Consider the following 27,463-nt stretch of genomic DNA (forward strand, 5'->3'; position numbering starts at 1 on the left):
TCTTTCCAAGAAGAAGTCACTGGCTTTAAACTCAAATATATTCTACTGCTCATCCTTCCTGCTTTTTTTTTTTGTTGTTGTTGTTATGGACTCAACTTTCATGTGCTTGCAACTTGAATGTCAATACTTACATAAGAGTCAATGTGAGAAAATTAGGTTTATTCAGTGGTGAGTAACTTCAGAGAATGATGGGCTCATATGCCGGCTCATATGCCACCTCACTCACCTTCCTGAATGATTTTGTTTGTATGGTCACAAGAAGCAGCTTTTTTTTGTCTGTTATTTTTTGTTTGTTTGTTTGTTTGTTTGTTATTTTTTAATAGTTTATTTTTAATTAGTGAGTCAACGTGAGGGTACAGTTACAGATTTATACATTTTTGTGCTCATGTTTCCCCCATACAAAGTTCGATAACCCATCCCTTCACCAGTGCCCATTCTCCACCACCAGTAAACACAACATCCCTCCCACCCTCCCCAGTCCCGTCTCCCCCCACCCCACACTGCAACTATGGCAGGGCATTCCCTTTTCTTTTCTCTCTCTGATTAGGTGTTGTGGTTTGCAATAAAGGTGTTGAGTGGCCATTGTGTTCAGTCTCTAGTCTATATTCAGCCCGCATCATCTTTCCCCCACATGACCTCCTACCACATTTTACTTGGTGTTTTCTTCCCTGAGTTGCCCAGAATGAGAGACCAGCCTCCAAGCCATGGAGACAACCTCCTGGTACTTATTTCTACTATTTTTGGGTGTTAGTCTTATAGTCTATTATTCTATATTCCACAGATGAGTGCAATCTTTCTATGTCTGTCTTTCTCTTTCTGACTCATTTCACTTAGCATGATACTTTCCATGCTGATCCACTTAAATGCAAACGTCATGGTCTTGAACAGGTGAGGACCGACCGGGAAACGCTTCCCTGCGCTTCGCGGACCTGTGAGAAACTGTCCCCCAAATCGGCTTTCTACCGGCTTGGACTTCTCTGCATCCTCCCCCACTTTGCCACTGCCTCGACCAATCAAGCCCAGCGCCGCCCCATCTCACGCGTCTTGAACAGGTGAGGACCGACCGACCCTCACGGTGATTCACTAATTAAAAATAAATAAATTAGAAAATTAAAATAAAATAAAATCAGGGCTTAGGGAAATTCATGGTGTTAGGGGTCATAGATACCATGTACAAAACCAGATGTAATTTCCTGTATCACATGGTCCCCTAAGCATCACTGGATGTGGCTTTGAAGACCCCCAGCACTGCCACCAACTCAGTTCGATAAGAATCACTGGTGCAGAACCATTTGTGAGACCTTTCCTAAAACAAAGACCCAGGCACAGAAACTATGGCCTGGGTATCTCTGACACCGCTAGGTCTGGCTGCACATCATCCACATTGAAGGACCCCTTTCATTGGCTGAGAATCAGTGGTGGAGAACCACTTGAGGAGCCCACTGCCCTAATGAAACAAGAATTCAACTATATATTAGAAAACAAAGGGAAAATTGCATCCCTATCCCACCAAGAACTCACAATTTAAAGCAAGGAAATAAACTGTCCATTGTCACAATAGCAACTCTAAGGTTTTTAAGGAGTTTCGACACTGGGACAGGTATATCCAAATATCATTTGTTTACTTAAACCCTAAGCAACTCCGAAAGAAATACAACCATTTACATTTTCATTGATGAGAAAATTAGGATTCAAAAGCTTATATATATTGTTCAACAATATATATATCGTCTCTCCACACGTTCGAATGAGCCTCATGCATGAAGAAACTAGCAGAGGAACCCAGGTGTGCGGGACCTGAGGCTGAAATCTCCAAGCCTGCTTGGATTGGGACTGGGCCTCCTCCACCCAGATCACACCATCTTCCAGTAGCAGCCACATCCACAAACTTCCCCTGTTGCCATGTAATCCCATCAACAGCCAACATCCAGAGACTATAAAACAAAATTCCTGGAAGCACACAGCCACATTTGTGGCTGCACGACCTCTTATAGCCTACGCTCCCTCTTGGAGAACTTGGCAAGTTACCTAGAGCATCCTGCCCACACAGTAGAGCCTGGCAGGCTCTGTGTGGTGTACTTGATATGCCAAATACAGTAACAATGATGGGTCTCATTCCCCTTACCCTGAAAGAGCCTCCAATGTAGCACTGCTGGGAAGAACCAATAAAGAGAGGCTGCTAAAATCTCAGGACTAGGATGAATGGAGACGTTACTGGCACCCGCTCAAGCAAATCAATGTTCAATGGGATGACAGTGATACAGTTCAACAAAATATACTGAAATAACAATAAAGTATCAGTTATTATGAAGCTCCTGCTATTTCTGTCCTATCACATACAGCCTTCACAAAAATTGGCAAAGAATTCACACAGAATTGAAATATACACTGATAATTTGAGGCTCTCTGGGACCCTTGATCTATTAGATAAGAAACGATGGGGTGGGTGGGATTTCCAGACTGAGTAATTTGGGGGATCCATACAAAGTGCTCAGAAACCCAAAAAGATGAGACTGAGCCATCACATAGTTCAGTCTAGGATCAAATTTAAATTCTTACCCAGGTCTAAAATTCAACCATGATAAGACTAGTAAACAAAGAAAAGATCAGAAAGATACCTAGGATGGAGCAAGGAATGAATAAGAGACAATTCATTGAACATCTTTTATGCCGGATTCTTTACTTTGTATAATAGAACTATATTTCCAAATGAAGCTGTGAGACTGAAATATAACAACTTTAAGCTCTGTGTAAAATTAGAAACTATAACATTCATGAGGCATTTTATTAGAAATAAAAGTTTTAAGATATCACTCTTGTATTTCCATGGTCTGGTCATTTAGGTCAGCACTCATCTTGATATTAAAGAGATTTTTTCATACACAATTAAGGTTACAAATCAGCTATAATAATATTATCTTGATGACCCTGGTGAACTCAAAGCAATCACATGGTCTCTTAAAAGCTGAGAGGAATTAAATTCTATGAGAGAATATTGGCGGGAATAAGGTAGAAGAGATTAAAAAGGTTCCATTTAGGCATGAGAAGCACTCGATCCAATCTACCATAGCTGTTTTGAAGAAGAAGGAAGGAAGCCAAAAAAACAAAAAATCTAAGTCAGAAAAAAAAAGGCAAGCACCAGATGATCTCACTGAGATTTGGTATATAAAGTAACAAAGGATTATAAAATACCCAATAGATAATGAGACAATGAAACCAACAGATCCAATGAATTGAACTCATAAGGCAGAAACAAGGTAGGGTGGAGGGACCTTGTTATAATGATGTAGGGATCGTTGCATGTGGACGTAGTGTAGCAGCATAACACTGGGTTATTTTAAAAATAATAACAAAGTTACCACATATATATGCTCTTAATTGTTTAACACATTTTAATCTGCTTCTAATATTCTTACTTTCATTTTTAGCTAATGTTAAACAAACAAACAAAAAAGAGGAACTGAAACAAAGCTAAAGGGAAGTGAAAAATTATATCTCAGGGTAATTCTATTACTTTTACTTAGAAATCTCTACCATTTATTTCTAACCCATAGATAGAGCCCCCAAATGAGAAATTATACAAGCTACAATAAAACAAGTCTAATAAAGGAGAGGAGAGGAGAGGAGAGGAGAGGAGAGGAGAGGAGAGGAGAGGAGAGGAGAGGAGAGGAGAGGAGAGGAGAGGAGAGGAGAGGAGAGGAGAGGAGAGGAGAGGAGAGGAGAGGAGAGGAGAGGAGAGGAGAGGAGAGGAGAGGAGAGGAGAGGAGAGGAGAGGAGAGGAGAGGAGAGGAGAGGAGAGGAGAGGAGAGGAGAGGAGAGGAGAGGAGAGGAGAGGAGAGGAGAGGAGAGAGAGGAGAGAGAGGAGAGGAGAGGAGAGAGAGGAGAGGAGAGGAGAGGAGAGGAGAGGAGAGGAGAGGAGAGGAGAGGAGAGGAGAGGAGAGGAGAGGAGAGGAGAGGAGAGGAGAGGAGAGGAGAGGAGAGGAGAGGAGAGGAGAGGAGAGGAGAGGAGAGGAGAGGAGAGGAGAGGAGAGGAGAGGAGAGGAGAGGAGAGGAGAGGAGAGGAGAGGAGAGGAGAGGAGAGGAGAGGAGAGGAGAGGAGAGGAGAGGAGAGGAGAGGAGATTTCAAAGAAGGAAATCACATACAAAAGAGCACCACTCAGATTTACAGCAGACTTCTCAGAGGAAACCCTTCGAGCCCAAAGACAATGGTGGGATATAGTGAAAAAACTCAAAGAAATGAACGCCTCACCAAAAACACTTTATCCAGCTAAACTCTCACTCAAACTCAAAGGAACCATACACTATTTCTCGGATAAACAACAGCTCAGGAACTTCATAGACTCAAAACCAAATTTAAATGAACTAAAGGCGCTATTGTAAGTCAATGAAGAACCCCACAAGAACAACAAACCTTAAAGGAAGATGACACAAAACCCCATGACAATAATCTCTCTCAATGTCAATGTCTCTCTAAATGCACCAATTAAGAGACATAGAGTGGAAAAATGGATCCGGAAACTAAATCCAACATTCTGCTGCCTGCAAGAAACACACCTGAACAGTCAGGGCAAACACAGACTCAAAGCCAAAGGATGGAAAACAATCCTGCAAGCAGACAACTCCCTCAAAAAAGCTGGGGTGGCAATACTAGTATTCAACAACATAGATTTCAGGTTGAAAAAGATTAGGAGAGACAACGGAGGTCACTTCCTATTTATCAAGGGATATGTGCAACAGGAAGAAATCACACTCTAAAACGTATATGCACCTAATGAGAAACTTGCTAAATACTTAAAACAACTCCTAACGGACTTTAAGGAGGACATTGCTAAAAGCACAATAGTAGTCGGAGACTTCAACACTGCCCTATCACTGCTGGATAGATCGACAAGAACAAAACTCAGCAAAGAAACACGGACTCTGAAGGAAGAAATAGAAGAGAGAGGCCAAATAGACCTATACAGGGCTTTACACCCCAAAAAGAAAGAATACACATTCTTTTCCAATGCACATGGAACATTCTTAAAAATAGACCAAATACAGGGCCACAAAACATACATCAATAAAATCAGAGAAATAGAAATTGTATCAAATATCTTCTCAGACCACGATGCACTGAAGATAGAAGCTAATCACACAGAGACACAGAGATTCAAAACAAACACCTGGAAATTAAACAGCTCAATGTTGAACAATAAGTGAGTCAGGAAGTAAATCAAGGAAGAAATCTAGAGATACCGCGAAACAAATGAGAATGAAGACACAAACTACCAAAACATATGGGACGTAGCTAAAGCTGTGTTAAGGGGAAAATTTATAGCTCTGCAAGCATTTCTTAGGAAGGAAGAAAGGGCACATATAGATAGCTTGACTTCATAGCTCAAGGCCTTAGAAAAGGACCAGAAAAAGGAACCCAAATCAGACTGAAGGAAAGAAAAAATAAAAATTAGAGCAGAAACTAACGACATGGGAACCCAGAAAATAATCCGAAAGGTCAATGAAACCAAGAGCTGGTTCTTTGAGAAAATAAACATGATTGACAAACCACTAGCAAGACTCACAAAGAAAGAGAGAGAGAGAACCCTAATAAACCAAATCAGGAATGAAAAGGGGGACATCATAACAGAAACCAACGAAATTCAAAGATCATCAGAGACTACTTCGAAAGACTGTATGCCACGAAACAAGAGAACCTAAAAGAAATGGATGCACTTCTTGATCCCTACAATCTCCGAAGACTGAACAAAGAAGATTTGGAATACCTGAATACACCCATTATTGTTAAGGAAATTGAAACTGTAATTAAAAATCTCTCCAAAAACAAAAGCCCAGGTCCAGATGGATTCACTGGTCAATTCTTCAAAACATTTAAAGAAGAACTGTTGCCAGTTCTCCTCAAGCTTTTCCAGGAAATTGAAATAATAGGAACTCTCCCAAACAGTTTCTATGAAGCACACATCTCCCTAATACCAAAAGCAAACAAAGACACCACTAAGAAAGAAAATTACAGACCAATATCCCTGATGAACACCGATGCGAAGATCCTCAACAAAATATTAGCAAATAGGATCCAGCAACTCATCAAAAAGATCATACATCATGATCAAGTGGGATTCATCCCGGGGATGCAAGGATCGTTTAACATCCGGAAATCAATCAGCATAATCCATCATATCAACAAAAGTAAAGATAAAAACCATATGATCATATCAATAGAAGCAGAGAAAGAATTTGACAAGATCCAAAATCCTTTCATGATGAAAACCCTCACCAAAATGGGATTTCGAGGAACTTTTCTCAGGATAGTCGAAGCCATATACCACAAGCCTATGGCAAGCATTATTCTCAATGGGGAAAAACTAAGAGCCTTTCCTCTAAGATCAGGCACAAGACAAGGATGCCCACTCTCACCACTTCTCTTCAATATAGTACTGGAAGTACTTGCGATAGCTATTAGACAAGAAAAAGAGATTAAGGGCATCCACATAGGAAAGGAAGAAATCAAACTCTCACTATTTGCAGACGATATGATACTACATTGAGAGATGCCTAAAGCCTCTACTAAGAAACTCTTAGAAACAATAGACTTATACAGTAAAGTTGCAGGCTACAAAATCAATACCCAAAAATCCATGGCCTTCCTATACACAAACAATGAGGCAGAGGAAAGGGACATGAAAAAAGCAATCCCATTCACAATCGTGCCCCAGAAAATCAAGTACCTCGGAATCAGCTTAACCAAGGAAATAAAAGACCTTTACAAAGAAAACTACAAAACGCTACTCCATGAAATCAAAGAGGACATGAGTAAATGGAAACATATACCCTGTTCATGAATAAGGAGAATCAATATTGTCAAAATGGCAATACTCCCCAAAGCATTATACAGATTCAACGAGATCCCTATAAGGATACCCATGACATTCTTCAAAAAAATGGATCAGGCAATCCTAAACTTCCTATGGAACAACAAATGCCCATGGATAGCTAAAACAATTCTTGGGAAAGAGATGATGGGAAGCATCACTCTCCCCAAACTCAAACTTTACTACAAAGCAGTAACAATTAAAACAGCATGGTACTGGAACAAAGTCAGAGGCACAGACCAATGGAACAGGGTGGAATATCCCTACACACAACCCCAAATGTATGATCATCTAATCTTTGATAAGGGAGCAAGAGATGTGAAGTGGAGCAAGGAAAGCCTCTTTAACAAATGGTGTTGGCACAACTGGACAACCACATGCAAAAGAATGGGCTTAGACCTCGACCTGACACCATGCACAAAAGTCAGATCAAAATGGATTAGAGACCTCAACATCAGACCACAAACCATAAGGTACATTGAAGACAAGGTCGGCAAAACCCTCCATGATATTGAAGATAAAGGTATCTTCAAAGATGACACGGAACTAAGCAATCTAGTAGAAAGAGATCAACAGATGGGACTACATTAAACTAGAAAGCTTCTGCACCTCAAAAGATACAGTGACCAGAATACAAAGACTTTCTACAGAATGGGAAAGGATATTCACACAATACCCATCAGATAAGGGGTTGATATCAATGGTATATAAAGCACTGGTTGAACTCTACAAGCAGAAAACATCCAACCCCATCAGAAAATGGGGTGAAGAAATGAACAGAAACTTTCCCAAGGAAGAGATACGAATGGCTAAGAGGTATATGAAAAAATGCTCTACAGCACTAATCATCAGGGAGATGCAGATCAAAACAACCATGAGATATCACCTCACACCAAAGAGACTGGCACACATCCAAAAGAACAAAAGCAACCACTGTTGGAGAGGATGTGGGGAGATAGGGACCCTTCTACAGTGCTGGTGTGAATGCCGACTGGTTCAGCCCTTTTGGAAAACAATATGGACGATTCTCAAAAAACTAGAGGTTGAGCTCCCATTTGACCCAGAAATACCACTGCTGGGAATATATCCCGGAGAAGCTAAAAAGTATAGTCAAAATGACATCTGCACTCATATGTTCATCGCAGCGCTATTTACAATAGCCAGAATCTGGAAAAAACCAGTGTCCAAAAACAGATGACTGGTTGAAGAAACTTTGGTACATCTTTGCAATGAGATACTATGCAGCTGTTAGAAAAAAGGAGGTCATGGACTTTGCATATAAGTGGATCGGCATGGAAAGTATCATGCTAAGTGAAATGAGTCAGAAAGAGAGAGACAGACATAGAATGATTGCACTCATCTGTGGAATATAGAATAACAGAGTAGGAGACTAACACCCAAGAATAGTAGAAATAAGTACCAGGAGGATGACTCCTTGGCTTGGAAGTTGACCTCACATTCTGGGGAGAGAGCAACTCAGATAGAGAAGGAAACACCAAGTAAAATATGGTTGGAGGCCACCCGGGGTAAGGGTGATGCGTTCTGAATGTAGACTAGAGACTGAACACAATGGTTACTCAACACCTTTATTGCAAACCACAACACCTAATTAGAGAGAGAGAACAGAAGGGAATGCCCTGCCCAGTGGCAGGGTGGGGTGGGGGGAGATAGGATTGGGGGGGTGGGAGGGATGCTGGGTTTATTTGTGGTGGAGAATGGGCACTTGTGAAGGGATGGGTTCTCGAACTTCGTATGAGGGAAACATGAGCATGAAAATGTATAAATCTGTAACTGTACCCTCACTGTGACTCACTAATTAAAAAGTAAATAAGTTAAAAAAAATAGTTAACGTGACTTTAGTGAATTTTTTCTGATACTTTCTCAATAAAATAAATGCTGATTTAAATTACTTACATTCTGTTTTTCTTCCCCCAAATAATGTTCCTATGTAGAACTCTGCAAGATTGGTTTGTCATATTTTCTTTCATCTCTTCCTTATTCTTCCTCTTTATTTTGGAAATTTTAGAGAAAAATTCTACTTCCCTAAAATATAACTCTGGCAAAATTTTGATTGAATTAATTTGGTGAGTCAGAGAGTCTCTTGCCTGAGTGCCTGGCTGTCTTCCCCGGGGCCCCTCAGAGGGGATGGGCTCCAGCTTCATTCCTCGTCCCCAGCAGAGCTCCCAGCAGCCAAAGACCTCCAGAACCTAGCCACAACCATGCTCAAGGCCCCACTCCACACATTTGGACGAGCTTCACACATGAAGGAACCGGCAAAGGAACCCAGGTGTGCAGGACCCGGGGCTGAGACCTCCAAGCCTTCTCGGATCGGGACTGGTCCTCATCCACCCAGATTTCCCATTTCCCAGTAGCTAGGTGGTCACACGCAGGAACTCCCCTAGCGCCGTGTAACCCCATCCACGGCCAGCATCTAGGGATTTAAAAGGAAGCTCCCGGTGCGGCCGCTCGATATCTTATAGCCTACTTCTCCTCTGGGATAACCTGGCAAACTACCGGGAGTTTCCTGCCCACATGGGAGAGCCTCTTAAGGTCCCCATTAATATGTGGTGTATTAATATGCCAAAGCCAGTAGCAAGCTGGGTCTCATTCTCCTGACCTTGAAAGTGCCTCCAATGCAGCATCGTTGGAAAAGATGAGTAAAGAGAGGCTTCTAAAATCTCAGGGCTAGGACAAATGGAGACATTACTGAGAGCGCTCGAGAAATTCGACGATCAACAGAATGATGATGATGATGATGATGATGATGATGATGATGATGATGATGATGATGATGATGATAATTTGGTGAGCTCTAAATCTGCCTTTTATAATTTTTCTAAATTTATGTTTACAAAAGAAGAGATCTCAGTAAGGTTCTCCATCACTATCCTGGGAAGACCTAATACACTTCTCTTTCCAAAGAAAAAGTAATTTAAATCTTCATGTGTCAGTTTTACCACACCTTTCTTTGGATTTAACCCAAATTCACCTTTCTTTTTCTCCCTCTAAGAATTCTTAAGTTACATATAAACCTATAAGAATTAATCAGTTTTCCTAAATCTCTCATTTATACAATAGCTTTACATGCTCCTAATAAATTCTCTTTATCTTATCAATCTTTTCATGTACATTTGATTAGTTTCACAGTCTCTGAAGAATCCAGAGTTACAGAATAAATGTTTTTCATCCCAACCAAATAAATTTTAAAACCAAATAACCTTAGGATTGAATCCCAATTCTTTCACATTCACATACTATTAATGTGACGCTGAAGAGTAAACATAAATTATCTAAAGCAGGAGTTTGGTAGTAATATATGTATAACCTGTAGCACTGTAGCACTGCACTGTCATCCCATTGTTCATTGATTTGCTAGAGCAGGCACCAGTAACATCTCCATTGTCAGACTTGCTGTTACTGTTTTTGGCATATCTAATATGCCACAGGTAATTTGCCAGGCTCTGCCTTGCAGGCAGGATACTCTAGGTAGCTTGCCGGGCTCTCTGAGAGGGACAGAGGAGTCGAACCTGGGTTGGGGGTGTGCAAGGCAAACGCCCTACCCATTGTGCTATCACTCCAGTTCTATATGGATAACCAGCAGGTATATTTCAAGTTTTATAGCTTAAAAAGTAGGAGGTGATACATCACATAACACAGTAACTCATGATGTATATTTCAAATTTATTGTATCCTTGTCCTTATAGTTGTTAAAGTTCTGTTGCAGATAAGAACCTCTTCTACACAACTTTACATGTGCACTTTATTGAATGCATGTTTCACATGTCCTGGTGCACAGGGAAACTGATACAGATTTCCATTATAGCAATGAGAAGTTGTTCGGAAGCAATTCTAAGTACTTAGGATTTGGGAAGCTGAATACTGATATATATTTGAACTAAGCTACAAGACTGATAGTCATAATCCAATATCAGAAGCAAAATCCTTCCTTTGCCTACAATAATCACTTATCACTTATATCACTTGTCATCCCATTGTTCATCGATTTGCTTGAGCAGGCGCCAGTAACATCTCCATTCATTCTGTCGCGTCTGCTTGCTCCAAAAACATGAAGAGCCTCAAACCATTCATTTAGGGTCTTGACGAAAAAGTCTGACCATCTCATAGGTGGGCAGCCACCCGGTCTTTTGACGTCCTGGGGAATCCAGTCAGTAACACCTCTAGTCCGGTGGTCATCTCCAAATTTCATTACATGTCCGGCACATCTGATTTTTGACCCCTTGGCAAATGAAACAGCGTCCCTGATTCTTGATCGTCAGTGAGGTTGGAACTCCAGTTTCCTTTTCTCACTTGAGTCAAACGTGATATTCCAAGCATAGCTCTTTCAATTCCTCTTTGGTATACCCGAATAGCATTCTCATCCTGTTTTTGTAGGGCCCAGGTCTCTGAGGCGTATGTTAGTGCAGAAAGAATGGAGGAATTGAAAAGATGTGCCTGGAGCCAGAGGTTCTTCATCCTCTTAATCTTCTTTGACGCTTTTGAAGGTGTTCCATGCCACTCTCTTCCTCCTGAGTAGTTGAGGTGCCAAGTCACTTGGCATGTTGATTTCTCGACCTAGGTACACAGAACTGCTTCATTCTGAGATGCTCATTCCATTGAGAGCAAATGAAACATCAGGAATTAGTTTGTTTCTCATCAACATTGTCTTCGTGAGATTCAGCTGCACTCCGACCTTTCCATACTCATGGTCGAAGTCGGCCAGCATTCATGCCAGTTGGCTGATATTTGGTGTTATTAGAACAATGTCATCAGCGAAGCAGAGGTGGTCGAGTTGCCGACCATCTATCTTTATTCCCATTCCTTCCCATTCCAGTCCTCGCATGATGTTCTCAAGGACAGCACTGAAGAGTTTCAGTGAAATGGTGTTGCTCTGCCTAACCACTCTCTTTACGTCAATGGTCACTTCTTTATAGAATGGTGAGATCCTGATGGTGAATCTGTAATACAGTTCACAGAGGATCTTGATGTACTGAGTTTGACCGCCTTGTTTGGCTAGGGCTTCAATGACCGCTTCAGTCTCAACAGAATCAAAGACCTTCTTTAAATCAATCAATATTAGACAGAGTGGCCTCTTGAACTCTCACAAAACCTCAATAAGCTTTGTCACCATGCGGATATGGTCAATCATGCTGAATCCACTTCGAAACTGATTTGCTCACATGGTTATCCTTCATCTAGTGTTCTGCCAATTCTATTTAGGATAACTAGAGTGAATAACTTGTAGACGATGGACAACAGGCAGATCAGGCGATAGTTGCTGCTGTCGTGGATATCTCCCTTCTTGTACAACAGGATGGTCCTGCTGGTTTTCCATTGGGACGGAACCTTGCATTCAGACAGGTAGCATGTGAAGAGCCGAGTCAGTGTATTGATGAGTACTGGCGGCAGATTCTTCAGGTGTTCCTCTTTGACCTTGTCTGGACCGGTCAAGAGTGGCTTGACCGGGTGCTATATGCTTCTTTACCATTAAAGTGGCTTGTTGGATTTTGGAAGGGAGAATGTTGGGAATGACATATTCATCCTGCGAAATTTGGTATGTGGGCAGGTAGACGTGGCTCTCAAAGAAATCCAAGAAGAAGTCGTGAATAATCCTCACCATTGCCTTTCTGGAAGATGTGATAGATCCATCAGGATGTCGGAGGGCAGTCATCTTGGTCTTATAGTTGGCAAAGGACAGGGATGGGTTGAAAATACTTTTCCCAGCTTCTATTGCATCAGCCAACACCGTTGCTCTTCTCTCTTTGCAGTCTTCTTTTATCGCTTCTCTGCACAGCTTTGCAAGCTTGGACGTTTGCATGTGATTGCCTGAGGCTCGTGCTGAACCACGTTGGTGAATTAGCTCAAGAGTTTCCCAAGACAAGCATTTGTTTGTGGCTTTCCCACTCTCGGCATTCCTCACACAGTCATGGAGGTGCTGAACCAGTCTATCGTATTCCTCATCAATGTTGTCAATGATGGCATCTTCCCACATTGCCGCAATAGTGCCAAAGAGTTTCCAGTTGGTGGTCATTCTGGGAGTTAACTTTGGGGTCCTTTCTCCCCACTCTGTGAATTAGAATTTTGTACGAAGGAGATGGTGGTCCTATCCTGTTTGGAATTTTAGGACAACAGCGACATCAGTCAGGCAAAACCTTCAATTGAATGTGGTCAATTTCATTGTGGAACTGTCCCCCAGGAGACACCCATGTCCAATGTTTAGATTCGGCCTTCTGGAACTGTGAGTTATCATGGATGCTCTTGGTCAACATGATGAACTCAGACAGTCTCTCACCCTGTTCGTTCCATTCTAGGCCATGTGTCCCTATGTGGAGTTCTTCAGGCGACCTTCTTGGTCCTATCTTGGCATTAAGATCATCAACAATGATCTTGTAGAAGGTGTGGTCTTCTTTATAGAATTTCTCCAGTTCCATGTAGAACCTCTCAATTTCTTCTTCATCATAGTTGGATGTTGGTGCATAGACGATGAAGATAGAAACTGCCAACAGTGAGCCAAAACTATTCAAGTGTAATCATCTGATTCGGGTTGTTAGCCATTCAAATGAATCAATGCTCATGGCAAAGTTTGTGTTGACAAGGACACCAATGCCACCAACGCGTCTGTAGTTGCATGTTCCGAGGAACAGTTCTTCTCCAGTGTTGAAAATGGCATGATGTGATTGATGCCTTCTCGTTTCGGTCAGACCAGTGATGTATTACTTGATCTTCTATGCTTGCATCATCAGGTCCTCTATGGATATTTCCGATGCCAGCATATGTGTGTTGAAAGTACAGACAGTCATTTTAGTCCTTCTTTGATTTGGCAGTCTAGTTCGTCCCTGAGATTTTATCAGCCTGTCCTTGCTCATCCTTCTTAAGACTGCCGTTAAGAATCATTCTTAATTACTGAGATGACAACAGTCTCATATAAGAGCAAAGTGGAAATGATCTTGCAAGACTGAAACTGACAATCAAATACCGTCAAAAAGAGTTTGACCTTTACCTTTTAAACAAATGCACTCCACTACCCAGCCACCGCCATGCTCCAGGCCGCTTTCCGGACACTTGGGCTGAACCTCACACATGAGTGAAGCCCCACACAACCAGGTAAAGCAGAACTTTGTGACCTTGGATCCAGGCTCAATGAGACCCGGAAACAAGATCCTCTGTCTGCCTCCTCCATCCTCAGCACCACAGGGATTGAACCCAGACGACCTACCCTACCGCATCAGATAAATGCCTCATCAGCCTACCTCTATTACCTCTACTACCCAGCCACCACCATGCTCCAGGACACTTTCCGGACACACCATAAGACACTTAATACCCATTTTCCACAATTTCTGCACCATATTCGATGGGGTTCAGATATGGTGTGAACCATGGGAACACCTGTAAGGGCGATTGGAGGCCGCCCCAAAAGCCTCCATCCCTCTCAGAGAGCCCAGCAAGCTACCGAGAGTACCCCACCCGCACAGCAGAGCCTGGCAAGCCACCGATGGTGTATTCTATATGCCAAAAACAGTAACTATGGGCCTCATTAGCCTGACACCAAGAGAGCCCCCAATATGGAAGTGTTAACTTTATTTTCAAACTACAAAAATGCAATCAAAGTTTAAACAGTAGCGGGAGCCCCGCCACAGAGGCGGGGTGGGGATACTGGGTTCATTAGTGGTGGAGAATGGACACTGGTGGAGGGATGGGCTCTCAAACATTGCATGAGGGGAAAACAAGCACGAAAATGTGTGAATCTGTAACTGTACCCTCACTGTGACTCACTAATTAAAAAATAAATTTAAATTAAAAAAATAAATAAAACGTAAAATAGCCCTAAAAAAAAGAACGTAGGTTTCTGGTCTCAGTAAAAGCAATTATTATAGCAAGGAATTAGGGAGGATAACAAAGGTTCAGGAATAAATGATAATAAACTGATAATTGTAGGAGAATAATTGTAGGAGAAAAGGAACAGTTGATGTATCACATAAATAATGTCATTTAACTACCATTTGAATCCAGAACCAATAGCACTGGGAACTTCAGCTAAAATTTAAAGACCTTATCAGAAAACTGACATAAGCCACCAAGGTGAGAACTCAAGTTGGCAGAGTGAAGAAATTCAGGTAAGCTGAGGCTCACAACCAAGGTGGCCCAAGCATATCTGGCACCACACGGACCAAACAGCATTGTATCCTCTGTCACTTTTGTTGAAAGGCAGGCCTGACTAAGAATCTCTAGGAGTGGGACCTCCTGAGCACTCCAATAAAGAAAGAAAGAAAGAAAGTTCAAGGGTCTGGAGAGATAGTTTAGGATAGGAATTTACTTTTCTGAATGATGTGATATGTATAGTTTAATTTTATTTCTTTTTATATGTAGCTGCCTAGTTTGCTCAGCACCACTTTTTGAAGAGATTTTCTTAGCTCCATTTCATATGTATAGCTTTTTTCAGCATCCTTGAAGTTTTGTTTTGCAGTCTTTTTTGCTTCCGTTATTACAATTAAGAAACTAGATGTAAATTAAAAAATCTTATAACAGAAAAGTTTTACTATTATTACTCTTTGAAGACTTGGGATACTGCCTTTCTAATTCTTACAAATTGTCTAAAGAAACAGTAGAATTAACATGGCGTATAAACTGATAAAAACGTGAATTATACTTTATGCATTTCAAAGCTTAAATCATTATTTGGAAAAAAATCCATTACTTTATTCCTCTCCAACCTGAAATTACTTCTTTTAACTTCTTGTAGAAAAATACATTAATAGATTCTTAGAGATAAGGTACATTATTCCATAAGGTAGACATGTTTGGTATATCTTCATGGCCTTAAGTGACTCACTTAGTCTGACCTTCCAATAATTGGTTGGTTTCTCTACAAAACAACACAGTATTTTCAGCAGAGCATTGACAACTTTAACACAGGTTCATTCTGTATTAAAAACTTCCAATACTTCCCTAATTTGGAAGAGAACTAAATATTCAAATTCAAAGTTCAGATTTTCTTTTTTTTTAATTTTTTTTAAATTTATTTATTTTTAATTAGTGAATCGCCATGAGGGTACAGTTACAGATTTATACATTTTTGTGCTCATGTTTCCCCCATACAAAGTTTGAGAACCCATCCCTTCACCAGTGCCCATTCTCCACCACCAGTACACCCAACATCCTACCTACCCTCCCCATTCACATCTCCCCCCCCCCACCCTGCCACTGTGACAGGGCATTTCCTTTTGTTCTCTCTCTCTCATTAGGTGTTGTGGTTCGCAATAGAGGTGTTGAGTGGCCACTGTGTTCAGTCTCTAGACCACATTCAGCCCGCATCACCTTTCCCCCGCATGACTTCAGACCGCATTATACTTGGTGATCCCTTCTCTAAGTTGTCCTCTCCCCAGAATGTGAGGCCAGCTTCCAAGCCATGGAGTCAACCTCCTGGTATTTATTTCTATTATTCTTCTATTCTTGGGTGTTAGTCTCCTACTCTGTTATTCTATATTCCACAGATGAGTGCAATCTTTCTATGTCTGTCTTTCTCTTTCTGACTCATTTCACTTAGCATGATACTTTCCATGCCGATCCACTTATATGCAAATTTCATGACCTCCTTTTTTTCTAACAACTGCATAGTATTCCATTGTATAGATGTACCAAAGTTTCTTCAACCAGTCATCTGTTCTAGGGCACTCAGGTTTTTTCCAGATTCTGGCTATTGTAAAAAGTGCTGCAATGAACATATAAGTGCAGATGTCATTTAGACTATACTTTTTAGCTTCTCTGGGATATATTCCCAGCAGTGGTATTGCTGGGTCAAATGGGAGTTCAATATCTAATTTTTTGAGAATCGTCCATATTGTTTTCCAAAAGGGCTGAACCAGTCGGCATTCACACCAGCACTGTAGAAGTGTCCCTTTCTCCCCACATCCTCTCCAACAGCGGTTGCTTTTGTTCTTTTGGATGTGTGCTAGTCTCTGCGGTGTGAGGTGGTATCTCATGGGTGTTTTGATCTGCATCTCCCTGATGATTAGTGCTGTAGAGCATTTTTTCATGTACCTCTTAGCCATTCGTATCTCTTCCTTGGGAAAGTTTCTGTTCATTTCTTCACCCCATTTTCTGATGGGGTTGGATGTTTTCTGCTTGTAGAGTTCAACCAGTGCTTTATATACCATTGATATCAACCCCTTATCTGATGGGTATTGTGTGAATATCCTTTCCCATTCTGTAGAAAGTCTTTGTATTCTGGTCACTGTATCTTTTGAGGTGCAGAAGCTTTCTAGTTTAATGTAGTCCCATCTGTTGATCTCTGTTTCTATTAGATTGCTTAGTTCCGTGTCATCTTTGAAGATACCTTTATCTTCAATATCATGGAGGGTTTTGCCGACCTTGTCTTCAATGAACCTTATGGTTTGTGGTCTGATGTTGAGATCTTTAATCCATTTTGATATGACTTTTGTGCATGGTGTCAGCTCGAGGTCTAAGCCCATTCTTTTGCATGTGGTTGTCCAGTTGTATCAGCACCATTTGTTAAAGAGGTTTTCCTTGCTCCACTTCACATCTCTTGCTCCCTTATCAAAGATTAGATGATCATACATTTGGGGTTGTGTGTAGGGATATTCTACCCTGTTCCATTGGTCTGCAGCTCTGCCTCAAAGCTCAGATTTTCAAATCCAAAGAGACACACACTGAAAAATAAAAGAATTAAGCATATAAATATTAATGAACAGAATACTATAAATCCCTATGCATAAACAAGTAACATGCACGAGAATCCCTGAAATATATCCTTGGACTTCATAGATATTCTTGGAGAACAGAAGTGAATATCATGAGATATTTAAACTGATCAAGAAATCACATGATGGGACCCCAGTGACCTGCACTGGGACTGTAGAGCTGAGGGATGTGCTGATATACCCAGAGCTTCCTCTAAGTGTGTTTCAAGAACAAACCCTCTTTTGTTCCATACCATTACTCAAGGGACCCTTGGACTCCGATATAACTGTGCTGGTGAGTGCCGAGCCAAGGGACTATGCTCAGAGTTTCCATGTGCTAATTTTATTATTTCTTTATGCCACTTTTATGAATTAGAAAGGTAGTATCCCAGGTCTTCAGAAGAGTAACAATAGTAAAAGTTTTCTGTCATAAAATTTTTTATTTACATCTAGTTTCTTAATTGTAATAATAGAAGCAAAAAAGACAGCAAAATAAAACTTTAAAGATGCTGAAGGAAGTTAAATATATGAAATAAAGCTAAGAAAATCTCTTCAACAAATGGTGTTGGGAAAACTAGGCAACTACATATAAGAAGAAATAAAATTAGAACATGTATACAGTGTTCCTACTCTCATTCTGCCACCCCATGTTCCTATCTCTCCACTGCTTACCTTATATTCCCTCACACTTTCAAACCTGGATTCTTTTCAGTTGCATTTTTACGATTGTTATAGTTTGGGTCCTATACTTATGGTAGTGTTGGTTCTATTGATTTAGCTATAGACAGATACTTCAGATCTATACTCGAGAGGAGCCGAAGGTCATTGATCCTTGCCCCTATGTTATTTCCACACCTTCTCTTCTTCATTCCTCCTTCTGTGTCCTTGGCATTTTTGTTTCTATGATATTGAGTCAGTTTTTATTTTCCACCATTTCTAAACATGTTATTCAATATACCACATATTAGACTATCCAGTGTTTTACCTTGTGTATATGACTTATTCCACTTCACATGAGACTCAAGTTCTAAATTGCATGATATCATCATTTCCATGGCTGATATGTACATAAACCACAACTTCATTATAACTCATATATGGATAAACACCTATTTTGGTTATTATGTACTAAATGCCACAATAAATATAGGTGTACATACATTTTTTAATTATTTTTATACATATTATGTGTAGGTACCAAACAGTGGGAACACTGAGTTACATGGTAGCTCTATTATTTTTTTAGTAATCTCTTTAATTTGGTTTATGAGTTTAACTAGATGATATTCCCACCAGCAGTGAAAGAGTTCCTTTTCTACCACATCTAAGTAAGTACATGCCGTTCCTATTCTCACTGGTGTGAGGAGGTATCTCATTGCCATAATAATTTTTATTTCCTTGATAATATGCTATGCCTACTGTCCATTCATCTGTGCTCTCCTAGGAAATTCCTGTTCATTTCCTCTCCTTAATTTTTAATATGGCTATTGAATTTTAAGTATTTGAAAAATGTCTTTGGGATTTCAAAGAGATTACATTGACTCTATATAATAATTTAGGTAGGATGGCTGTTTTGACTATGTTGAGTATTTTAATCCATGAACATGGAATATTTTCCCATCTCCTGAAATCTTCTATTTCTTTCTAAGTGACTTGCAGTTCTCCAGTTAAAAGTCTTTCACCTTTTTTGTTCAGTTGATTCGTAGGTACTTGGTGGTTTGTGACACTATTTTGAAAGCAGTAGTCTTTTTGATCTCTTTTTCTTATATTTGCATATTGGAATACAGCAAATTTTTGTGCATTGATTTTATCACCTGCTGTTTTTCTGTTCTGGTTTATTGTTTCTAAATTTTTCTCTAAGATGGTGTGGAAGGAAACCTAGGGAACACTAGTGGATGGAAAAGAACACTGGTGATGGGATTGCTGTTGGAAAAGTGTATGTCTGAAACTCCATATTAATGACGTTGATAATCATGGTTCCTTGAATAAAATATTAATCTGAAATAAATAAGTTTTTCTTTCCTGAAGAATAAACTGCCTTTATTTTTCAAGCTCTTACAAAATATTTTTTAAAAGGAAATCTCCTTTTAACATCTTCTATGAAACCAACATTACAAAAATATCTAAAACAGAGATGGAGGAATCGAACCCTGGTCGGCCACATGCAAGACACACACATTGTGCTATCACTTCAGTGTAAAATATTTTAATCATAAATAAATAGAGTTTCCCAATTACAAAGAATGACTCGTATAAATATATTAAAAATAGTTGTTTTGTGATTTAATTACAAAATACATCAACAAGAATAATATTGACATAATAAGTCTCTCATAAGAGAGTCTCTTGCCCCCGCGCCTGGCTGTCTTCCCCAGGGCCCCTTGGAGGCAGTGGGATTCAGTTTCCCTCCCCATCCCGAGCAGAGCTCCCATGGCCAAAGACCTCCGGAGCCTAGCACAGTCATGCTCAAGGCCCCTCTCCACACGTTCGGACGAGCTTCATACATGAAGGAACCAGCAGAGGAACCCAGGTGTGCAGGACCGGGGGCTGAGACCTCCAAGCCTGTTCGGATTGGGACTGGGCCTCTTCTGCCCAGATTTCCCATTTTCCAGTAGCTAGGCAGTCACACTCAGGGACTTCCCCCGGCGCCATGTAATCCCACTAATGGCCAACATCCAGAAACTAAAACCAAGCACCCGGACATCTTATAGCCTATTTCTCCTTCTGGGAGAACCTGGCAAGCTACGGAGAGTTTCCTGCCCACATGGGAGAGTCTCGCAAGCTCCCCATGGCTTATTCATATGCCAAAACCAGTAACAATGATGGTCTCATTTCCCTGACCATGAAAGAGCCTCCAGTGCAGCACCATTGGAAAGGACAAGTAAAGAGAGACTTCTAAAATCTCAGGGCTAGGACAAATGGAGATGTTACTGAGACCACTTGAGAAATTCAACGATCAAAGGGATGATGATGATGATGATGATGATGATGATGAATAAGTCTCTACTATAAAAAGTCTAACACAAATATATATCAGAAAAATTGCCCCAAAATGTAGGTGAAAACATACAAAAATGTGTCCAATAGTTGGTCACAAAAGATATTCTCTTATCTCTTTGGTGTCTGTGACTTTTGTGATATTAATTAGTTTTGGTTTTTTTTGTAATTTAGAACTGGGTAATCACTCAGAGGGCTCAAACACAAGCTTGGCATGTACAAAGGCCAGACTCAATCCCCAGCATCATGGACTCTAAGAACCAGCAGATACAGTTCTCGTGGCTAATAGAACCACTGGATAGTCTCCTCACAAAATTTATAATTTAAGTAATTTATCCTAAATGAATATTCACATTGACACCAATAATTAAACTATTGGTTGAACTCTTCTTCATATAGGTCACATACCTGGATTTGAATGTTTATTCAAGTCTAATTTTGCTCCTTTGTGGCATATGCTTCTGGATTTATTTGTTTTATTTGAAATCATATATTTATTTCTATAAATTTCTATTTTACCTTTAATATATGTAGTCATATATATATTCCATATATGAAAATTACAGGTCATAAGATATAATCCTAAACTTTTTACCCAGAATACTGTATATCTCTATATGTACTAGGAGCTCTACATGTGATTAAATGACTGGGGTTCTAGTGCATGCACCTGGCTAAAGTCAAAGCATCAAGAAGCAGAGGTTACTACTAAAGAGTGGCATTAATCTGAGCACCTGCTGGTGGCTGCTAGTGTCAGAGTAGAAGAAAGATCTGTAACCCGGTAGCCTCAGATACTTCCCGACCCCTCAGATATTGTTCAGCTATGATCTATAGGTTATGCAGCCTTGATCTTTCTCAGGGGAATTCAACTGCAGTCAGATCACACTCCCAAAAGGAATCATGGATGAATGAGAGGTTGTCTCTTAATGCCTATAGATACTATCTGTGAAAGATTACCTCCCATCATATCACTCTCATTTTTGGGTGTGACTCTAATCCTTCAGGAGCTCTCATTGGGAAGAGAAAGCTGCACTAAGGATCTATCCCTACTAACTTCCAACAAGAAAATTTTCCCTGGAAAGCAAAACCTACTTTCCACCAGCCCCTGGATTTTTTTAGTCTCTGACTAGAGACAAAAATCCCACATCTTGATGAACCGGAGCCGCGGCACGAGAAGCAGACCCTCCGCGCCTAAAGACTGTGATTGATCCTGAGGTCTCCTAACCCATTTTGGCACCAGAGTGGATTCTTGCAGCCATCCATTTTGCCTGTGAACTGAGCTAAAATATTAGAAACCCAAAACCGCGAGGACTCAAAGTCTTCACTCTCAGCAATGAAGAGAAATTATTAGATGATGCCTATTCAGCAGGCCTGATTGTTGGGGAAAATTTCCAATCAATAATAGTGAGTTCTGCATGGAAATATGGAATGTACTCAAAGTATATAGAGAATAATGGGAATATCATTAGCTACTTAGATGGGGATGGGGTGGGAGGGGGGTGTATTGGGGTTCTTGGTGGCGGAACAGGTGCACTGGTGAAGGGATGGGGGTTTAATCAGTATTTGACTGTGACTTAAACCTGAAAGCTTTGTATTTTTTTCTTTCTTTTTTTCATGGTGATTCAATAAAATATTTCTTTAAAAAAATTAAAAAATAAAAAAATAAAAATAAAAAAAATTTTTAAAAACCCACATCTTATATAAATAAAATCACATCTATGGATCCAGGAATAAGTGTCTCACTTAACACAGACTCCAGCCATAAGGAGGTGCCTCTCTTAGGAGACTGCTCCAGGGAAACTCAATTTTCAACAAGCTCCACTACTGTTGGCAAAGGCTCAAACTCCAACTGCCCACATCCTAGGTATTGTGGACTCGAATTGTCAGTATCCACCCTGGACCAGCATTGCAACTGTACTCAGAACTATTGTATGACCTCATATGTCCCTAAAGTAGAATTGTGAGATATTTACCCCTCATCCCTGGATTGTCTTTTGTTTTCAGTTCATATGCACTCCTGCTACCAATATCTATATATCTATTCCACGAATTAGTCACTGGTTCTCTGTCTCCTTGTGTCTCTGAGGATGAACGTCTCCCAATTTTCCACACCTAGTTGAGTGCTCTCAGGAATACAGATCCTATGTACTAAAACCCCAATATGTGTGGGTGTAAGCCTTTCAGTCTTACAGTCAGAGCAAGATTCCACATCATAGCAGTTCTTGCTTGTCTCTAAACTGAAATACCTCACTGGCATGTTGAATGAAATTACAGTAGTTCTTACATTACAGAATTCCTCTCTGATATTCTCCATTGCCTCTTCCTTGAAATAACTTCTCTCTTTAAAATATTACTGTAGTTTAGGAAATATGGTTCCAATAGTGTTTGGGATTGCAGTATTGACATGCAAAGTTACGACACAGCCCCACCAAAGTGTATGTGACCACTGGTCTTATGTAACCTTTGGTCCAAGCTTCATTTCCTACCACTGCTGCCCACATTGTTTCTTAAATTTTGTAATCCAAAGCCAAGGATTTGTCACTGTGTTGTACTATCTGTTCCATTGTTTTCTCTCTCTCCATTCTATAAAAGCAGGAGTAAAACAGATATTTGTTCTTCTCTCTCTTAACATTTTTCTTCTAGATTTATATCCTATTTTCAGAGATTGTACTTTATGAATTTGTATATGTGGGAAGGAGGTGAATCTGACAATTCTCTCCTACCATCTTGCTGGAAGAATGGACCTTTCAAAGCAATAGATTCTACCTAAGTCTTTACAAATTGTGAGTGATGAAAGGTTTTTTTAAAGTCCAACTTACACTTCAGCCTCCTCAATTACCCAATGTCAGAAACAATTTATTGTTTTCCCCAGATTCAACCACCTCTCTGCCTTCAAAATTTAACTGCATTCCCCTTTACTTCCACTAACCACTCCCAATATATTCTTGAAACCCCAACTTAAATGTCAGTTCTCTTATAAAAATTCCCCTAAATCCTCCAGTCAGAAAAAAATTCTCCTTGGGGCAAAAGAAAAAGCACAGTGAGGAGGGCACTTGCCTTTCGTCCCATGTTGTCCTCTGAGTCCCACCAGGAATAATCCCTGAGCACAGCAGTGAGTATTAAGCACAAATGGGTGTAGCCAAATGACAAACAAGAGTCTCTCCTCTCTTTTTTTGAAACACCAGTTTTTAATTTGTTGTCATTATCACAAATTATAACACATAGAACTGTGTCTCTAAAACAATTATAAATAAATATGTAAGCTAATTATTTACAAAACAGTTTTGTAACCAATGTCTCTTTTTGTTCCCATAAGCAATAATACTCTGAAGCAGTATGATAATATTCGCTTCATAGGAAGATAATTACGGATATATAGAGATGGGCAGTTGGTTGTGCAACTCCACTAAAACAAAGGAGATGCAGGATTAAAATACAGGTTTCTTTGATCACAAATAATTTTTGCTTCCATTATTCAAGTTGACTGTTTTCATTTTCTTTCTTTCATATAAATGTGTGCTCATGTGTGTACGTATTAACTTTCCTTCTACCATAAAATCTTTGAGAAAAATCACAAATATGATTTTCTCTGTTAGTGCTTGATAAAATTTGATGAAATAACTAATGATAAAAAAGATTCTAAAAAACTTTAGAGTTCAAAGAGGATTGAATCAAGAAGGCATTTTCTTTCATTTTCGATTTCATTACCTTATGAAAGCTGCCTCCTTTGCTATATAAATATCCAACAATTGAGTGAAATTTGCAGGGCTTCAAGCACATTAGGTTTCCAGAAATATTCTGAGCATTGCTCATCAAAAGCAATGAAACAGTTAAGTTTTTACTGAAGGGGGGTGGAAAAAATCAGAAACATAGCCTTTGATATGACAGGTTTCATTAACAAACACTTATCTAGGTGTTGTCATTCAAATAAAAGTTACTTAGCAACAGGCATACATCTAGTCCTATATTATTCATCTACTGTTGTTTAACAAATTAGCCAAACACTAGAGAATTATAACTCTGTCAATGGGTTAGGAATCTAAGCATGACTCAAGTCTATCTAGGTACCTGAGCTAACTACCTCTGACCTGGAGTTCTTTGGAAGGCTAAACTCAAATCCTTGGCCAGTCCTATAGTTCTCACTTTGAAGTTCAAATAGTGGGAAATGTGTGTCCAGGATTACTCAGGTAACTATTACTAAGATCCTCACTACCTTCTATGCTAGCAGAATGGAAACATAAAGAAAAAGCACAATAGAAGTCACATTTTTATTATAATTTAGTCACACCTTCAACAACCCATCACTTTTCTGTGTTCTATGCATCTGAATAATGATAAGTTCACTCATAAGAGGAGGAGATTTTACAAAAATCACTGGAGACTGAGAAATTACTTATTACAAACCCTTAGTTATACATGACTGTTTCATTATCTCATCATTTGCTCATCTTACCTTCATAGTTGTGCTATAATATATCTATAACAATATCAACTCTGCAACTGAAGGCATTAGGGATCATAAAGCTTAGTAATGTATTCAAAGCCAGGTAGTTTATAGGAATAAAGTAAAATTTTTAATCCAACACAGATTTAAAAGTCGGTTGGGTGCCAGTACAATGGCAAATGTCTTCCTGTCAGCTGGGATAGTTTTAATTTGTGCCTGTTGTCCCTAGGTAATCATCAATAACACATACTTTTACCTTCCAAAATGTCAGGTTTGAATGATAAATTGAAGAGTCTTCCTAGATGTAGATATTCAGAGTTTCATTTCAAAAATCAGCTTCCTCTGGACCTTTCTCTGATTCCCTAAGATAGAATCTTACATAAAATGTGTGCTCAATCATGACTAATTGGACAAAATAAAATTGATTTTTCAATGGAACTAATATTAAAACACTAAAAATTTGAGTAGAGATATTAATAAAATTGACTATACAAAGAAAGAAAGAAAAGCCTAGATAATATTTATTCCTTCAACAATGCATACCGAATCTTTAATATATTTAGGTTTCATACAGATATTAATATGTGCTTCTTTTCTCAAGTACAGGCATCTATAAAAGCCTAGATTTATGTAATGGGGGTGATCATGAAATAAACTATCTTGATTTTATACCATAATCTTATTTTGCACCCAGGATTACTAATTATCTTTTAAAATTTGTTAGGAATATCATAACCTGAGTCTTCCATGACCCCATGACACTCTCCATTACAGTTAGTTTTCTCCTCTTTTATTTCCGTATATGTCTTGTCTTATCCTAAGCTCTGGTATTGATTATTAATCCCACAATGCAAGGAATGGCTAACATAATTGTTTCTCCTAATCAATAAACTTTAAAATCCTAATAGATCATAGCTTATGCCAGAATACAGTGTGTGCCCAAGAAATTTTTGTGTTGAACTAAATGAAGGAAAGGAAACTATCAGTATCATCTGCTTATGGAATGACTGCCACATCTATAGGGAAGAGCCCATTAAACTTTCCCTTTTGCCCTAATTTTTCAAAATCACAAAATAACTAACCTAGTACCTCCAACTTATATGTCAATTACGATTAAGTAAAACGGATTGGACTGCTGTATTGAGAATTCTGAGGTGGATTCAGATTCAATCTAAAGAAAGTTAGAGCTCAAAGTCATTGCTTTACAAATGGTGTGAAAGAAGCACAGCAATACCTTCTAATATGCCTGGATCGCATCCCTAACGGGAAGTTACACCTCTAACCTGTTAAAACAGCACAAAAATATATATGTATTTACACCCATCTCCACAACAGAGAGGGGTGGTATATGTATTGGGGGACAGGTGGGTGGGGGTGTGCCTTGCATGTGAAAAGCCCAGCAACCACCTCTGAACCGCACAGCCAATCAAGCACTTCTAGGTTTGATGCTCAAGGCCCAATACTATCATGCTGAGACCAAATCATCAAGCATGCACTACCCAACTGAGTCACTGGGGTGGGCCCCAGCCCCTAAGCACCACTCAGCCACCTTCCATAAAAATATAAATAAATAAATAAATAAATAAATAAATAAATAAATAAATAAAGTATTCTACAAAGAACACTGAGAATCCCCAAACACAATGAGGCAATGAGGAAAGAAATTTTCAGTTTTTTTCATTATTATACCACCTGGCGGGCTGACTGGTAGGCAGCTAGAATAGTATCCAGTAATTTATAATATTTGATAAATAATACAGTTGAGATTGTACTTCTAATTTAGTATTTTAGTTATATTGCTAATATTGAAAGAAGCCTAGGATGCATTTCTTTTACAAAGTTCAGAAGAAAAAGAAGTCTGTGTGCATGTACTTATTTCTTTTAACTTTTTTATTGAATCACTGTGAGATAGACCCTTACAAAGCGGTTCATGATTAGATTTCTGTCATAACAGTGTTCCAACAGCCATCCCTCCACCAGTGTACATTCCCCACCACCAGGGTCCCCAGGTTCCCTCCCATGACCCCCCACACACCTGCCTGCCTCTATAGTAGGTGCTTTTCTTTTTACAATACTGATTGTATCCTTCATAAAGAACCCATATCTCCAGCTCAACTCAGCTAAAATCTTTTTAAATAAAAGCAATTCTTCTTCAAAATGGTTCCCCTTTTTCCCTTCAAAAACAAAAATTGCACTGTATGTGTTCTTGAACATGATTAGGAAAAAAGAAAACCAACTAAAAGCTTTTACAAGATGCCTTTTTATCACTGCATTGCAGAGAATAAAATCATTTCTTGTTATTCCTTAGATAGAGAGCTCTTTTTGGCCTCCTGGGTTCTATAGCTTTCAACTCTTCCCATTGCTATAAACCATGACACAGCATACTACTCACAAGAAAAAATTACTTTTTCAAAGAAGACATTGAAACTGCTCCTGTGAAGGTGAGGCCTCCAGTTTTT

The 27,463-nt window shown here is 39.6% G+C and overlaps 1 protein-coding gene across 1 annotated transcript in view; it reads left to right on the top strand.

Moving 5' to 3' along the window:
• LOC129399889 (igE-binding protein-like) overlaps positions 1 to 27,463 on the top strand; it is a 111,033-nt gene that overhangs the window by 53,761 nt on the left and 29,809 nt on the right. Inside the window, 1 exon segment of the mRNA XM_055121295.1 lies at positions 889 to 1,052. Coding sequence (XP_054977270.1) covers positions 889 to 1,052 — 164 coding nt within the window.

Source organism: Sorex araneus, chromosome X (assembly GCF_027595985.1).
Source record: "Sorex araneus isolate mSorAra2 chromosome X, mSorAra2.pri, whole genome shotgun sequence".
Lineage (NCBI taxonomy): Eukaryota > Metazoa > Chordata > Mammalia > Eulipotyphla > Soricidae > Sorex > Sorex araneus.